The sequence below is a fragment of the Pan paniscus genome, chromosome 4 (genome assembly GCF_029289425.2).
Source record: "Pan paniscus chromosome 4, NHGRI_mPanPan1-v2.0_pri, whole genome shotgun sequence".
In the NCBI taxonomy this organism is placed as follows: domain Eukaryota; kingdom Metazoa; phylum Chordata; class Mammalia; order Primates; family Hominidae; genus Pan; species Pan paniscus.
The window spans coordinates 152,923,836-152,941,153 of record NC_073253.2 but is presented as its reverse complement, the minus strand read 5'-3'; the positions used below and the strand labels follow the sequence as shown (position 1 = coordinate 152,941,153).

General features: G+C 43.8%; 1 protein-coding gene across 3 annotated transcripts in view; it reads right to left on the bottom strand.

Annotated features, from left to right (window-relative positions):
* Positions 1-17,159, bottom strand: part of LSM11 (LSM11, U7 small nuclear RNA associated) — a 54,395-nt gene extending 37,236 nt beyond the window's left edge. Inside the window, exons 1-4 of one of the 3 annotated variants that reach the window (XM_034960882.3) lie at positions 16,616-17,159; positions 9,297-9,436; positions 6,742-6,825; positions 5,638-5,976 (exon numbers count right to left, since the gene is read on the bottom strand). In XM_034960882.3, the coding sequence (XP_034816773.1) occupies positions 5,638-5,976; positions 6,742-6,825; positions 9,297-9,436; positions 16,616-17,063 (1,011 nt within the window). In that variant the 5' untranslated portion in view covers positions 17,064-17,159. Of the gene's footprint in view, positions 1-134; positions 5,977-6,741; positions 6,826-9,296; positions 9,437-16,615 lie in introns of those variants that run through there. The other 2 variants (XM_034960884.3, XM_034960883.3) reach the window with 2 other exon arrangements.
* Between the last annotated feature and the right edge of the window lie 159 nt (positions 17,160-17,318).

The following is a 17,318-nucleotide window of genomic DNA, read 5'->3' as shown; positions in this document are numbered from 1 at the left end:
AAGGTACAAGGTTACAATAATGTAAATGCAGAAGGCTTGAGATGGTCTAACTTTCTAGACAGGTGTCTTCACTTGGTAACAGACTCCCCTGCCTCCTCTCTCCTACCCCCCTAAATCAACAGAGACAAAGCAGCCAGGATATGAATACAGTTTATTACAGTTTTCAGACTCCCATACGACACATATCTAAAGCTGAACATTGCAAACTGACCTTACTAGCAGCAATTCTCCCTAGACAGGAAGGGTTTCAGTTAATTTAGCAATTAGGAGTAAAGACAAACTTACAAGTCATGGTTTTTCTTGTAGCAGCTGGTATATGAGCAGTGAAACTATAGATACGTAGAGTCATTCAGGTTTAGCCTTGTCTAAAAAAACATTAATAAGTTATGGTGCAGAGGAGTATCCCCAGGGTTGCCAAAGAGAAGGCTGATGTCTTTAGATGTCAGTATGAAACAAGCAAATCACTTTCAAGACATGGCTTACTATTTGCTTTACTGTCAGGACAACAGAAAAAGAAGTGGACAGCTACCCTAGACTCTAGCTCACACATAATTCAGCCAGATAATCATCATTTAAATAATACCCCTTGAAATTTTTCAGACTTTTCACAGCTCTAAAAACACAACATCAGACATAACATCACACATTTGTTCCAAAGGACTAAAAATCAAAAGCAATTGCAAAGTATGGGGAGTCACTTTTATGGCTTTCCTAAGGGACAGTCCCCATCTTTCCAAGGAGTGTTTTTAAAGAAGCACTAACTCTGGTAGGTTATCAAACTATTTTTTATTCTAAATAAATAAAAGACTAACTGAAGGTCTCAGGTGTACACTTATTTTTCCCCGCAGATCTTCAAACCATCCAGAACTATTTCTTGTCACAGAGCTTTCATTTTTATTAGAGCAGTGCAAGATAACGTACAAACATTTGAAAAACACTCAAAATACTGAGAGTAAAGGAGGCCCAACCCTTCCTCAGAGCCCAGAAAACTGACAGGAACCCCAAAGGCTTATCTTAAATCCATCAACTCAATTTGCCAGAAAGTGCTGACAGACCACCTTTGCAACACAGGGCTCAGGATTCTTGCATTTACAACCACTAAGAAAAGCCTTCTGGGAGAAGAAAAGCACAGACTGGTGAACATAAGTTACTGAAAAAGGGTTGACTGCATTCTATATCTGGCACAGGAAAAGAAAAATTCAAACAGCTGTGAAACCATTATATTTACACCACGATACTCTTACATGAACCTTGACTTTCCTACAGCAACAGTTTCATTCACAAAAAATACATAAAAGATTGGAAAGCTTTGGGGTAGCACCAGTGACAGCTAGCTGTCATTGAATAGTTTTAATTTTTTCCTAGAGGCAAAATTTAGAGAAAACTTAAGCAATTTATAGAAATGATTCTATTTCATGATTTTGCCTTTGTCAGCTGCTATGGAAATGGTGCAAGCAGAAATATAAATATCCATTCTGCATCAAGTAAGTTTCTATTTCTTTTTTCTCAAAGGGTAGAAATGGTACATCTCAATTTTTGTAAGGCTTCTGAGGATTAAGGGCAGCTCATCGCTCAGGACTTGACAATCTCTAAAGGAGCTCCTGGACTCTTTCACCACAAGGATAGATGGAGCCACTCCTATCCACAACTCATAGCAAGGATCTCTACGCATCTAGATTTTAATGCCAATGGTTTCTTGGCTTCCTGACTTGACATGCACCATGCACAAAGAGCAAGGTACTGACTGGTCTAAAGCCACTCTCCCCGGACACTGCTAACTCTGGCTAACCATCTCACAGACATCCTGCCTCTGATCATAAGATGGTCCCTGGAAGGAAGCATAAACACTTCCCAAATACTAGAACAGACAGCCCAAAGTGCAAGTTCTACTAATGGGAGAGTAAATGAATCACCTCTGTGTACAGAGAATGGCACAGGAAATTGTTATGAGTATAAAACCGTATCTCCCCTTTCTTAATCACTTGTTATTATCTAACAAAGGTAGATACTTTTGAGAAGACCTCACCAACTACATAAGTATGTCCTATAAATTGTCTTGAAAACATATTCCCATGTTTAAAGATTACTTTGAAGAACCAAAGTTGAATGTTCAAAAATAAAAACTATTCTTACCAAGGTTCCCAAGCCCAAATCCCTGGAGAATTCTAGAAACCAGTTTTGTTGGTTTCTAGTATTTCAGTATTCAGTATTTCAGCTGCATCGAGCCCCCCTCAGGTGAGCTAGTGGGAGTTCCCCGACTCTATCATTACGTTCCTCATTTTCTTTCCTTCTCCTGAGGAAGTCTTCAGTTATTTCCATAGCAACTTGTGATAATGTCCTAAATGATCACATTTTTTGAATAGCACATATATTATTGGGACCTACTTTTTCTTTCTTTTAAACAATATCTTCAATAATAAAGAAAAGGGGACCGGGCGGGATAGCTCACGCCTGTAATCCCAGCACTTTGGGAGGCCGAGGCAGGTGGATCACCCAAGGTCAGGAGTTCAAGACCAGCCTGGCTAACACGGTAAAACCCCTTCTCTACTAAAAATACAAAAAATGAGTCAGCCATGGTGGCTGACCCAGCTACTCAGGAGGCTAAGGCAGGAGAATCACTTGAACCTGGGAGGCAGAAGTTGCAGGGAGCTGAGATCGCGCCGCTGCACTGCCTGGGCAACAAGAGAGAAACTGTCTCAAAAAAAAAGAGAGAAAGAAAAGGGAGTAATCTTTAAAAATGAACTTCTGTTAAAAAGTAATTATCATGCTTTATACAAAACAGCACATTTACTAATTTACTAGATAGAATTCATTCCAGAACCACTGTCCAGACCAAACAAACAAATGGGAACATAGAGCACATAAAATAGATCATACACAGTTTAAACATAATTTTCATAGCCAGAATTGTCATGTTGGGCAAAAAATGGTAAATCAATCCTGATACGGCTATATGAAAATTATAGGTAAACATAAAAACAGGCATATGTTTAAGTCAGGTTAGATTTAACTAGGCACTGGAATGAATGAAAACTGATTATATTCCGTTGGATTCCAAATTTCTACCTTATTGGGAAAGTAGAGTACATCATTCTAGCCGAGGGATGAGAGGGCAGGCAGATGAGGATAGTCACACAGGTATACGCAGTGTTGCCTGATGATTAAACCTGACAACTATTTTGGGAACTGAGATTTCAGATACACTATTTAGAATTTAGACTGGCAGCTTCCAAAGATTACTGTTCACTTGAGTTTGTAACCTGGAACCTCTATCAACTTTAGTGCATCTGATCTGGCTCTAGAGTACACTTTACAATGCATTTAAAAATAAAAACAAACAAACAACAAACTTCCACAGATTGCCCTTTCGGGATGTGTCATTTTTAGATGCTCATTCTCCATTTGGTGCTACCATATAAACCCCTTGAAAAGTTCAGGGGATTCTTTCTGATAATGATCAGAAAAGGGTGAGGCCTGGGATATAGCGGGAGCAGCAAAAAAAAAGTTACTCTCCTCTTACTGAAGATACTTTTCTGAGAACTTCCATTGTCCCTTAGGAGGAAGGAATGGAATATGGAAGTTCCGGAAGATACTGCTGCCTTCCGAAGACAGTTACAACAGGATCATAACTATGAACCCTAAGATTACTTTTGTTTTTTTTTCCTTTTTTTGAGACAAGAGTCTTGCTCTGTCGCCCAGGCTGGAGTACAGTGGTGCAATCTTGGCTCACTGCAAGCTCCGCCTCCCGGGTTCACGCCATTCTCCTGCCTCAGCCACCCAAGTAGCTGGGACTACTGGCGCCCGCCACCACGCCCGGCTAATTTTTGTATTTTTAGTAGAGACAGGGTTTCACCGTGTTAGCCAGGATGGTCTTGATCTCCTGACCTTGTGATCCACCCGCCTCAGCCTCCCAAAGTGCTGGGATTACAGGTGTGAGCCACCGTGCCTGGCTGAGATTACTTTTTTATGTAGCACCTGCCTTGCTTCTGTGTCTTATAAAGACACAGAATTCTTACAAAGCTATGAAACAGAGTCAGGAAAAATTACTCATGGCACTTAAAGATGTTTAGAGACTGTAAAATGCCTTCATTTTTTTTTCTCAATGCCCCTGTGAGGTAGGTGTCTGTGGGGGAAAAGCTGAGGCACGGAGGGGTTAAGTCTGCTCACCTTTCATTGCATGATGAGCCAGTGGTCCAGCTAGCAGGACCAGGTGTCCCAGCTCCCTAAACTTTATTCACCCTGCTTCTCAGAAGGCTTATTTATGTTACACAACAAATACAGCAGGGGAAAGTTTTCTTTTCATACATTTTAACTAGTTGGCTATTTCTTATTCTCACCTTGAACATAAGTTATCTCAGATAAAACCAAATAAAAACAAAACAAAAAAATCAATATTGCCTAACAGTCTGTGTCAAATGCAGCCTATTCTGCACTAGTGATTGAAAAAGCACAGAATATGATTCAAGTAGAAGTATTTGTGGGTGCTATGGTGTTCCTGTTACTCAAGCCAGGCTGTGAGTAAAGTGTCGCTTTAGACACTACCCACTGTACTTTGTAAGAACTTCTTTGGCCTGACACAAGGGAATAGATCTACCACCCCTGTTTCATGGTGAAACCATATTCTGAAAGATATTCTACACATGCTGGCCCTGCCTGGAAAGGGGACTCTCAGCCGTGTGATGTGTATTACCGAGTTCATGCACAACTCTTTGAAGCTGGACATGAAGGTCAGTCTCCTGACATAAAGCTCACAGGACAGTTCACACTACGGACAGAGGGGCAATACCACAGGGTACATGCACTAGCACCATGCCACAGAAGTCAAAGAGAAGGACAAGAAGCCACCACACAAGCATCTTAGAGTCCCATCTGGTATGCCATTTGCAGAGGCTACCTCTGGTAAGGGGAAGACTGAAGAGGTCCTGTACTCCTTTCCATAATAAGAAGGATCAAAACAGAGCACTCATTGCTGGCTGCTTTGAGCATACCGCCTATCCAAATTTCACCCCTACATAAGTTGGTAACTTTCCTTGTAGATATTCAAAGATAATATATGTCATTTCTTCATCAAGAGAGAATCATGTCAGGCAAAATTCAAAAGTTAGTTACAAGACGTGGATGCAGGGCTCCAAGGCAATTTACACCGCTACTCTTGGAATCGAATTCATGAGTACTCAGGGCACTAGCTTTTAGACATGCAATACTTCTTTTTGAGACTTTTCTTTCCCCTATAGTATCTAAAAAGTAAATTCCACTCATATCGTGACCCCTAAGTCTAATGGAAGATCAGATATTTGGTTTCAGGGTCTGAAGTAAATCACAATACCAAATCAGATGCATGTATCTATGAATGCTTTTTGCCTTGATATTAATGCAAACGCCCGCCCTCCCAAGGCCTGTCCTCCCCTTGAGCTCATCTTCCAGGGGGCTGAGCCTGCTCCGTCCTCTGCATACGCAGGACCAGAGGGAATCATTCCAACTCAGAGTTTCACTGGGATACTAGGATACAGCATAGCAGCAATTCATGCACTTTATTTCTAAAAACCAAAGCTCAGGCTGAGCTGGTCACTGTGCAAGATGAACCAGCAGGACATTCTCGCCTCGAATGAAAATCTGATTTATGTGTCGAGTGAATACCTGCTGGTAATCCACTTTGGGCTTTCGCTTTTTCTTACGGGACTGGCCTCTGGAAAGGGTGGTAGCCCTGGAAAAGGTACCTCCCACACTGGAGCCGTCTGTCCGTGTAGTCCTCCCTGACAGCTCTGACCTGGACTCCTCCCTTGCAGAGGCCTGCAGGGAAGAAGGGACAGAGCGGGAACGCTTGTGTGAGCCCCGGTCAGTGTCTGCTCTTCCCCACACTGAAGCCAACTTCCAAGTGGATGTCTGTGAGTATCTAGACAGAGTGGAATCTTCAACTGCAGACTTAGAATCTGCTTCCTTCTTGGAGGAATCTTGAAGTTTCAGCCGATCAAATAGCTATAAAGAAAACAATGATAAATATTAGCCTTCTCTTTAGCCTTCATCACCCTCTTTCAACATACAGAAAATGACCAAATTCTTTAATTATGTTCTGTGGACTCCTTGCTTTGCAATTTTTTAAAAGTTAGTAATAAATCTTTTTTTTTTTTTTTTTTTTGGAGACGGAGTCTCACTCTGTCGCCCAGGCTGGAGTGCAGTGGTGCGATCTCAGCTCACTGCAACCTCCGCCTTCCAGGTTCAAGCAATTCTCCTGCCTCAGCCTCCCAAGTAGCTAGGACTACAGGCGCCTGCCACCCTGCCCAACTAATTTTTGTATTTTTAGTAGAGATGGGGTTTCACCGTGTTAGCCAGGATGGTCTCGATCTCCTGACCTCATGATTCACCCGCCTCGGGCTCCCAAAGTGCTGGGATTACAGGCATGAGCCACCACGCCTGGCCATAAATTTCCTATTTCTAACTATAATGCACATAATACATATGTCAAGAGAAAAGGCTTATTTCTGTGGTATAAAGCTGAAAGACTTTCAGGTGTTGTAAGAGACAACTTGCTCCTCAAATAATACGCAGGTTACAAGCACAGACTCACTTGAGATTCACTGGAAGCATGAAAAGAGAAACTAAGGAATACCTTGGTACAGGCACAGCTGGTTTATAGCAACAGAGATTTCCCTCTAGGAAATCCTAGTCACTGGGCTCAGGGATCTTAATTCCTAAGCTGGAAAGCATGATGGCTACTCAGGAGGTCAGGGGGAAACTGCCTACCCTAGTGAGAGTCAGTGAAGAATCCCGTTCATATGCTTTGCCTAGGACAGGTTTTCGGTAGGTCTCATCCACATCAGTAAGTGCCTAGAGGAACAGCCCAAAAGGAAAAACATTAGACAGAATTAAAATTATTATTTGTATAGCTTTTTCAGGGAAAAAAAAAGGCAGAGTAACATCTATTCAGAGCAGAACTACACTTAACAAATGACTCAGCTCCTAGGCAGAAGAAAATGGTGACACCTGGTACCTTCTGTGTAATATTTTTAAGCTGCTATCACCATATAAGATGGGTTTCACCTATGGATGGTAAGGGCCTTTATGACTGCATGGTAGAAGGTCTTAAATTTCAGTGTGCAAGAATATCTAGGAGGTTTATTAAAATACGAACCCAAAGCTATTCTGCTGGAGATTCTGTTTTGGTAGGTCTGGGATGAAGCCCAGGAACCTTTTGTTTCAACCAGAAGCCCCAGGTGATTCTGATGCAGGATGGCTTTAGATCCCACTTTGAGGAACATTACTGCTTCTTTACCCGCTTCAGTTTCTATGTCTTATGAAAGCAATTAACAGAGATTAACCAGGGTTACACACAGAATTGCTGGTGAGTTCTCATCACCGAGAGCAACCTCGACAGGACAGCTGTTAGGACTAAATGAGAAGTACAAGACAAATTCCTTTGAAAAGTGTAAATCACCCTACAAATAGAAGCTGACAGTACTGTTATAATCACCACTATCATCTAACACATTCTCTTCAATTCTTTCCTTCAAAGGTAAAAAGATCATAATAAAACATTTTTCCCTGCATTTTGGAAATGAGAAAACTGAGGCTCAGAGAAATTATCTTGCTTACAGTCACACAGTTGCCAAGTGATGATGCTACGATTCAAATTCCATAATGGTTAAAAACATGGTTTTAGGAGTTAGGCCGAGGAAAAAGTTTGGCACTTCCACTTACTAACAGTGTGATCTGCGACCAACATTCCAATCTCTCTAGAATCAATTTCTTCATTTGTGAAATGGAACAGTAATAGTACCCACAACTCATTCATTGAGATAATATATGAAGCCCTCAGTATAGTATCTGGCACATAGCAGGTACTCAATATATGTTAGCAGCTATTGTTCTTATCCAGGAGGATGCGTGGATGGGGATAAAGCACAGGGAAAAGGAAAGTTGGAGATTGAAGACCATATGGAAAAGAAACACCAGAAAGCTCTGGTGGTTCTTTTTTTTTCTTTTTTTTTTTTGACAGAGTCTCGCTCTGCCACCCAGGCTGGAGTGCAGTGGCGTGATCTCGGCTCACTGCAACCTCCGCCTCCCAGCTTCAAGTGATTCTCCTCCCTCAGCCTCCTGAGTAGCTGGGATTACAAGCTTGTGCCACCATGTCTGGCTAATTTTGTATTTTTAGTAGAGATGGGGTTTCCCTATGTTGGCCAGGCTGGTCTTGAACTCCTGGCCTCAGGCGATCCGCCTGCCGCGGCCTTCCAAAGTGCTGGGATTACAGGCGTGAACCACCGCGTGCGGCCTAGTAGTTCTTAACTACCTCAAATCATAGTTGTGCTATTACATATCCCTTCTCTCCTACAAATGTCTAGAAAAAAAGCCTCTAGAAGGCTAGGAATTGTGGCACACTCCCTCATTATAAAACCACCATGTGGCCGGGCGCAGTGGCTCACGCCTGTAATCCCAGCACTTTGGGAGGCTGAGGCAGGTGGATTACCTGAGGTCTGGAGTTCAAGACCAGCCTGGCCAACATGGTGAAACCCTGTCTCTACTAAAAATACAAAAATCAGCTGGGCATGGTGGCAGGGGCCTGTAATCCCAGCTACTCAGGAGGCGGAGGTTGCAGTGAGCTGAGATTGTGCCACTGCACTCCAGCCTGGGTGACAAGAGCAAAACACTGTCTCAAAAAAAAAAAAAAAAGACATCATGCAAAATGCTTTGTTTACTGATGTCTGCTTCACCTCTATCCTTATTTACCTTCCCATGTACTGCAGAGTGCAAGTTCCTTTCTGAAACTTTTGCACCTAGCATGGGGTTCAGCCAAAATGGGAAGTCAATAAATGCTTTTCTTAATTAATGAAAGAATGGTTGGTAGAAAATCAACTAAAAATTACTAAACCGATAAAATAATTGGTCCTTAAGGCTGGGTTTCTCAGCCCTGGCACTAAGGACTCTTCAGATTGGATCATTCTTTGTTGTTGAGGGACTATCTTGTGTGTTGTAGACTGTTTAGCAGCAACCCTGGCCTCTACCTATTAGATGCCAGTGGTACCCTCTCCTATAGTGGTGACAATAAAATGTCCCCAGACATTGATGAATGTTCCTGGGAGTGAAGGAAGAACAAAATTACCTTGGTTAAGAGCCACTGCCTTAAGGAGAAGGAAGCAATAAAAAGACCTTTTCTTGTTGTTGCCCAAAAGTATGCAAAAATTCTAGTTCTTCTGAGAAGTTATTTTTTGGGTTTTACTTAATGCAGTTACTCAGGTCCTTTAAATATATAGAAGATGTAATCTGTAGGAGGTTCTCCAGCCCCTTGAGAAAGGCTTAATTACCATATTCCAGAACTTGTCGAATGCAACAAGGAAGCCTGTACAGACGCCCCGAAGTCCCTTGAAAGTGCGGATGTGAACATTCACCTTCACCCCCTCACGGATACAGCGATGGAGTTCACCCAGAGGGCTGCCTTCGTGCACTGAAACAAGAGAAGAACAGTCAGGACAGTTTTAATATCTGCCCTCATTCCCAGAATTAAGCCACGACCACCCAACTTCGGCCAGCAACATGAGGCCCATGGTAGAGTGACAATCTCACTATTGGAACAGGAAGGTCCAATGGGCAACATGGCTCATACGGCCAACACACACTGACACGAGACTAGATTCCAACAGAATGTGGATCATCCATATGTATGAATATCAGCCAAATGTTTCACTACCGGTATATCTCTTATTCCACGATGTCACTGATTTTAACATGCACTATCACTTAACTTTTGGGGTTGGCCGGGCGTGGTGGCTCACGCCTGTAATCCCAGCACTTTGGGATGCTGAGGTGGGCGGATCACCTGAGGTCAGGAGTTTGAGATCAGCCTGGCCAACATGGTGAAACCCCATCTCCACTAAAAATACAAAAATTAGCCAGGCATGGTGGCCCATACCTGTAATCTCAGCTACTCAGGAGGCTGAGGCAGGAGAATGGCTTGAACCCAGGAGGTGGAAGTTGCAGTGAGCCGAGATCGCACCATTGCACTCCAGCCTGGGCAACAGAGCAAGACTCCATCTTGAGAAACACACACACACACGGGCACACAAACATTAAATGTATACATTAACAGCGAGATCCTTCTCAATTCTGTGCCTTAAGACAATTCATGAATCACATATCCAGCTTGAGTCTTCCAAAAAAACAAAAACCTTGTTTACATGTTCAAAGGAAACAAACTGCACTCTGCCCTTAAACATGTACAATCCTGTCAGAAAGAAAGGCCTTTGACCCCACCAAAGCTACTCCATGCACAAGCTTTCTGGAGTCACTGGTGTTTCTGGGAGGAAAAGCACTGGTTCTGGCCCAAGCCCTGACAGTGTAAAAGGTACCTGCTGAGTATCTGGCTCCTATGACACTACTAATAAGCATCATGTGAAGAGAGCAGGATAATGACTCATGGGAAGAATATTGAGACTATAAATTTCAGCTTTTATTATGAAGGATTCTCTTCTCAGAGCGTGGGAGGAAAGATGAATTTTATTTTTATTATTTCATGTTAACTCAGCTCTCACAATATGCTGGCTATGGTATATAAAACCTCCCAAAAGAAAGCCATACACATTCTTTTTTCCTGAGACAGGGTCTCACTGTCACCCAGGCTGGAGTGCAGTGGCACAATCACAGCTCACTCCAGCCTTGACCTCCCTGGCTCAAGCGATCCCCCTAGCTCAACCTACTGAGTAGCTGGGACTACAGGCACACACTACGCGCCCCCAATCTCTCTCTCTTTCTCGTGCATACACAGTCTCACTCTTTCCCAAGTTTGCAACGCAAAATTCTGTAGAAAGTTTATTTTTGGTCAGGTCTTAGAAGTCTGGATATATAGAGTATTTGGCATTGACAGTAGACAAATGAAAAATCTCTCCTGCTTTGTTTCTAGTGACATAAAGGAGAACAACAGTCCTGCACTTCAGTTTGGATAACTAAATTGGTTCCTCCTGAAGCCACCTTATCCCTCTGTCATGGATTGGCTTATAAATGATGGCTGTGATAAATTAATAAAAGATTCTTAGAAGAAAATGACTTAGCAGACTAGCAGGAGTTTATGTCAGATTAACGGTGTGAGAATAAGTCGGAGTTGGAAGCGACATGAAGCAGTGACTTTGGAAAAGACCATGAGAATTCTGGTCTAACCATCATTTACCTCTCTTCTAGCAGTATTTTAAAGTCCTTTGTACATTTGCTAGCTAAGGGTGTGTGTGGGTGTGTGTGTGTGTGTGTGCGCGCGAGCACGCGCACGCGTATATGTGTTATAGGCCATATTAAATCAAGCACTCAAGCATTGTAAACAATTTTCAGGTCATTATAACTAGTTGTGTGAACCTGATGAATAACTTTTTCTTTAAGTTCCAAATTTCCTCATTCATAAAATGAGGTTAAGATAGTTAACTTGTAGATTTATTTCAGGACTAAGTCCCAATAACTCAATTTCTTAGAAACTGATCACGTGCCTGCATTATTTCTTTTCCTACACATACATATATACTGCCCGCTGCCCTATGATGTATGTTTATACAAAGAGTGGAAAGACTATTTTTTTCTAACTTGGAAAAAAACAGGGACATTACTTCTTTCCCACACCTCCAAAAATAGAGAGAAAGGGCAAGCAGGTATCTTAGCAACAGTCTCTTACTCTAATTAAATAGATGGCAAATTCAGGTCTTTCAATTGGTCTTTCTCAAACGTGTACCTTTAATTTTTTTCTTCCAAAGATTTAATAAAGTGTAATTCCAGGAAGCATTGCTCTCCTTGTATCCTTGTGTGATCAAAAGTACGACACTAGCACCACCTATCAGAGCAAACCGCCAAGGCAAAAATGAGCTCCCCGTTCTGAATCAGAGTGCACATTCTCTTTCCAGCCGTCTCTGTGGCAAGCTCCAAATGGATATGAGTCAGGTTTCTATGACCAAATATGACAAAAAAGCATATGCCTTATCTTTGGAGAAAGTTACTCTTCCAATCCCCTTCTCTACTGCCACATCCTTCCAGATCCAGGTCATTTTCAGCTCCACTCTTCCTTCTCCTGCTACATGTAAATTATACCATCATAGCCTGATTTTAAAATAACTGTTCTCAATCATGCCCTTCTTTAAAGACCTAAAACTTGCCTCTTACAGTAACTCTTGTTTTCCTTAGAAAGAAATATTTAATAGGAATGTAGGAACAGAAGCCACGTCTGCGTCTCAGGTGGTGGCAAAACAAGATGGTGGATCCCCGTGCCATGACCCCCAGATGCAGGGCTTATATGCTACAGGGAAAGGGTGATTCAGAAGGGATGTGTAGGACAATTGAAGTAAGATAACGTCAAGGTTGTTCTCATGTAAGGACAGGAATTACAGTAAGTACATGCTCTTACACAAGAAACAACAGATAAATTGGAAATCTTAGAGGCCTTCCCAGAACTGGGTTTAATCAGAAGTCAACATGGTGGACTGGCATTCGAGATGGAGTTGCTTTAGCCTCCACAACTACCTATTCAAAGATTTAAGGACAAAACTGTATCTACATATATATCTCCGAATATACAAAGTTATTAGCTCATTAGGGCAAAGGCAGCTCCCCAGATTCCATAACCTATTAAGGGCCCAGAGAAATGAAACCACAAACTGTAACAGTCACCTTATGAGTCTGCAATGGAAAAATATTTTCTCTTTTCTCTGAAAATAGTTTTAGTTGCCATTCTATAGAAGGGTGCCATGACAGATTGAAAGTACAATGTTTGAATCAGTGACCCGGCAAAGGCACATCAGTGTCTTCCCTATTGTGATGCTATGTCCAACTGGCCTAAACACACACACACACACACACACACACAGCAGTGTGGTGCAGAAATCATCTGAGACTATTCCTTAGTTGCACTGGAGACAGCTGACTGGAAACAGCTGCAATGAGCTGAGAAAAGTGACAAGGCTGAATTTTAAGCTTGGCCTTTTCTGAAGCCTAAGTACCGCTGTTCTCGGTTTTATGTAAGTCATACTCATGCCCTTTTGGCAACCTCTGTGTAACAGAGATGCTGTTCAAATTTGAGAGTTCATTTTACTGCTGTATGCAGGGCTCAGATGTTCTTGATTTTGCCTATTTTCTTGCTCTTTATTTGCAGGAAGTGAAGTCAAAGTTATCCAAAGAATATCACTTTATTAAAATGAAAACATCAAGACACCATATTGTGGGAAATTATTTCAGCAATCAAAGTAAACTACAACAACAGGACTCGAACAAATTTTCAATCATGGTATCACGTCAGAGGCCCAATAAATCAGGTTTGTTTTGAAATCCTTTTCAGCAGGATGTGTGCGAGTAAAAGGACTGTGTAGGCTCCCTGCAGGAGAACGGAATTTGGAACTGGAGACAAGCCATTCACCTAGACAATGGTCTAGGAGCCAAACCCTGCATGTCATATGCATTTTGGATTGACCACACACACTTGTTCACACCGGCACAGGCTGCACACCAACACACCTGTAGCTAAAACAAAGTAATAATAACACTTTTTCTTACAGCTTTATAATGTCAAGATGTGAGCTTGAACACACCAGTTCATTTCACAGTGACAGATATACCTAGAAAAAGCTTGCTTGAAGCACAATTATAAACCAGAACCACCGTGGGCTAGGTATGGTGCTGCGATACTAAGGAGAAATATAGACACTAGAATTATGTGGAAAAGAGGATAATGCTCTTTAGTCTTGTCTTACCGTCTCTATAGGCATGTCAATATTAAAAAGGAGGAAAAGCAATTACATTCCACTAGCAAGTACAGCTTGTGTGTGAGTTCTTTGTTGGTATCAGTGATGGCTTAGGCTTAATGATGACGAAAAACCTTTCCTCCTATGCTTTTTTTTTCTTTAGTATTCCCAGTATTGCAACAGCCTCCTATACTTTTATTATTACTTTTTTTTGAGACCTCGTATCACCTCTGTAGACGTCTCTATGATGTCCCTATGATCTCGGCTCACTGCAGCCTCCACTTACAGGGTTCAAGCGATTCTCGTGCCTCATCCTCCTGAACAGCTGGAACTAGAGGCAGATGTTGCCATGCCCAACTAATTTTTGTATTTTTAGTAGAGACAGGGTTTCACCACGTTGGCCAGGCTGGTCTTGAACTCCTGGCCTCAAGTGTTCTACCTGCCTCGGCCTCCCAAAGTGCTGGGATTACAGGTGTGAGCCACTGTGCCTGGCTATTTTTAAAATTTTATTACTGCAAGGAAAAGAATACTACTGCTCCACAAGGGAATTCAAAGAGATTCTATGACAGAGATACAAAGTGAAATATTTTACAGTTAAAACACCATTACACTTAATTTTGCACTCCTTGTTTTTTCATAAACATTCCACACTGTCCTGTCTGTGAACCTGGATGGGTAACTTGGATCTGAATTGATGAAATACATCATTTTAAAGTCAGCGACAAAATGTAGCTCCTCATATATTCTTCATTATGTTTCACTGATGATATGAACTAACAAAGCTTCTGTTTGCTGTTACAGCCTGATGGAACTTACATTTTATGTAAATATTTTGCAAAGGATTATGCATTCTCAAATGCATAGGCATTTTTTTCCAGAAAGCATTTGTATATGTCCACAAATAGTATTATCTTACTGGTATCTATATTTTGATTTTCCTGAGCAACTGTATCCAATCAGAGTTTGGAGTAGGCATATTTTTTTAAATTAAAACTGTGGCATACATATAAAACATACCTAGTTCTTTTTTTCCCCCCCTTCCAACTTTTGTTTTTGGATCAGGAGGTACACGAAAGGTTTGCTGCATGTGTAAATCGTGTGTCACTGGGGTTTGGTGCACAAATTATTTTGTCACCCAGGTAGTGATCATAGTACCCCATAGGTAGTTTTGTGATTCTCACCCTCCTCCCACCCTTCACCCTCAAGTAGGAACTCTTTCTTGAATGAATCCAATCCTCACCCATGTTTCTGTTGTTTTCTTGCTTTCTGAAGGTCATCAACTCTGTGCGACGTCAATGCCTTTCTCTCATGTACACCCAACTGTCTGCAGTGCCGTGGTGAAAATTTTCAGTATGTAGGGCATAGTCTCTGAGATCTTGATTCCAGGGATATATACTTAATCATAAGAAGTTGACAAAGCTGGTCTTCACACACTGTCATACCATTACAGTAAAGTGCTCTATAGGGAAAGCTAAAACCACCCACTACATAGCAATACACAGGAATATTCCTTTCCCTTGACAATCTTGGAGGCAAAGTAATAACTGGTAAAATAGAAATAAATGTTGCAATGAGACTTGGAGTGCATTTCAACTACCTAATGGTGGCAAATTGCATAGGCAAATTAAGGTCCCCCAAACTGCTCTCATTTTGGGAACACGCATACTGTCTTTGTGTTACAGCCGGGCAAGCAGGCCGGGGTAAATCCTAGCTTGGGCAGGGATGCTGTGGCATGGTAAGACATCCAACAAAGGCACACGGAACAGCACATAGCGTTTCAGGATGTTCTCTCTTAATAAACAAATTTCTAGGAATGAAGCAAAACAGTCCCTTGCTTGGCACACCTCTCCATCCAAAAGACAGTGACTTAATAAGGTAACAATTTAATTATCAGGATACAGATGCTTTGAATGGCTAAGTAGGTCATTGTGTTCACAGGGCAGATGTCAGAACTGCTTGCCAGATGACAAAAGAGATAACCTTAGGCTGTTTTTATTCCATTTATACAAGACCTAACTCACACATTAGAGCCTCTGCTGTTTACAGCTTTACTCTAAGGATCTATGAGGAGGCTCCAAGAAATTCCCTTGTGCCATTTACACCTTTAGAACTTAAAATAACCTGCACATATGGTAATATGAGCCTGACAGACACAGTCCTGCACCCAGCCAGGCAGAGTGGCTGTAAAACAGCGTCTGTGTTTTAGTGGCATTCTGTGCCTGCTGCATTTCAGCACTTGTGACTTAATAATGTGAACATATGTGTATCAAGACCCTGCAGCCCTTCTGCTTATCGCACTCGAGAAGGAGCTGTCAATGTACAGGGGTTATGGGATTACGCGCCTGTGCTATCTGAACAGATCTCCCCACACTCCATCCGATCATCCTCAAATCCCACTGACCAAATACTCTCCTTCCCCTAATATTGGCTGTGCGCTCCCCCACGTCTCCCGTTTTCCGCCCCACCTTACCTCTCACTGTGGTCTCTAAGACCTCTCATCACCTCTGTAGACGTCCCTATGATGTCCCCCAAACTCTGTAGCCCCGCCACCTCTCCAGGTCCTCCATCAATCCTGTAGACCCTCTCGGCAGGCTCATCACCTCTGGGACCCTTCCATGGGCCCCGATTACCGCTGAAGACCTTTCCCACGGCTTCTTATCACCACTACAGCCTTACCACTCTCCCTCTGTTGCTCCTACAGCCCCTTTTCTTACTCAGGGTGACCCTCCCCAAGCCCTCATTACCCACATTACTCAAGCAGATCCACCCCATAGTCACTGATGATCCCCGCAAATTTTCACCAAGGCGCTCCCGCAATACGTGCAGACCCGCGCCCGGCCACCGCCGCCCCGCAGACGCCCCCTCGGCAGCCAGCTTCCGGACGGCGGCTGCCCCGCTTCCCGCCCGGCCCGCGGACTCACAGGGCATTCGCGTGAGCACGTTGCGTGGCGCCTTCCTGCTCCGACCCGGACCCCTCCGGCCCGCTCCTGCGGCCCCGTCCCCTTCCTCTTTGGCCACCATGAGACGGCGGAGGCGCTGGATGCGCTCGGGGTCCGGGGCGGGCGCGTCCGGGCGGCGGCGAGTCCTGCCCGAGGGCCCGGGCGCGGCGGGAACCCCAGAGCCCGCGGCCGCGCCCCGAGCCCGCCCGCGCCCGCGCCCGCCGCCCCGGACTCCGGTCCTGAGGAAGCTCTCGTACTCCGCCACGTTGTTGAAGCAGGGGGCATTGGGGTAGGGAATGGGAGGCAGGCGGGGCGCGTACAGGGCCAGCAGCGGGTCGAAGCTGTCAGAGCTGACATCCAGCCGCGGGCTGGGCGGGCGCGCGGGGCTCCCGGCGCCAGCCGACCTCGCCCCCCGCTCCCGCTCCTCCATGTTTGAAAGGCCCGCAAGCCGAGGCCGATGGGAAGAAGGAACGGAGCCGCCAGAGGGCGGCACTGCGCAGCCGCGGCGCGGGGTTGCACTGCGCCGACGCGGCCGCCGGAGGGCAGCACCTGTCCTCGTTCCACCCGGGCCGGGGGGCGTGGTACGCGGCTCCGACCAGCCCGCGCCTCGCACCGCCTCCTCCCATAGCTGACAAGTTAACGCTGTCGACTGCTGCTTGACCTGCTCCAGTGCAGTTTCCCCGTC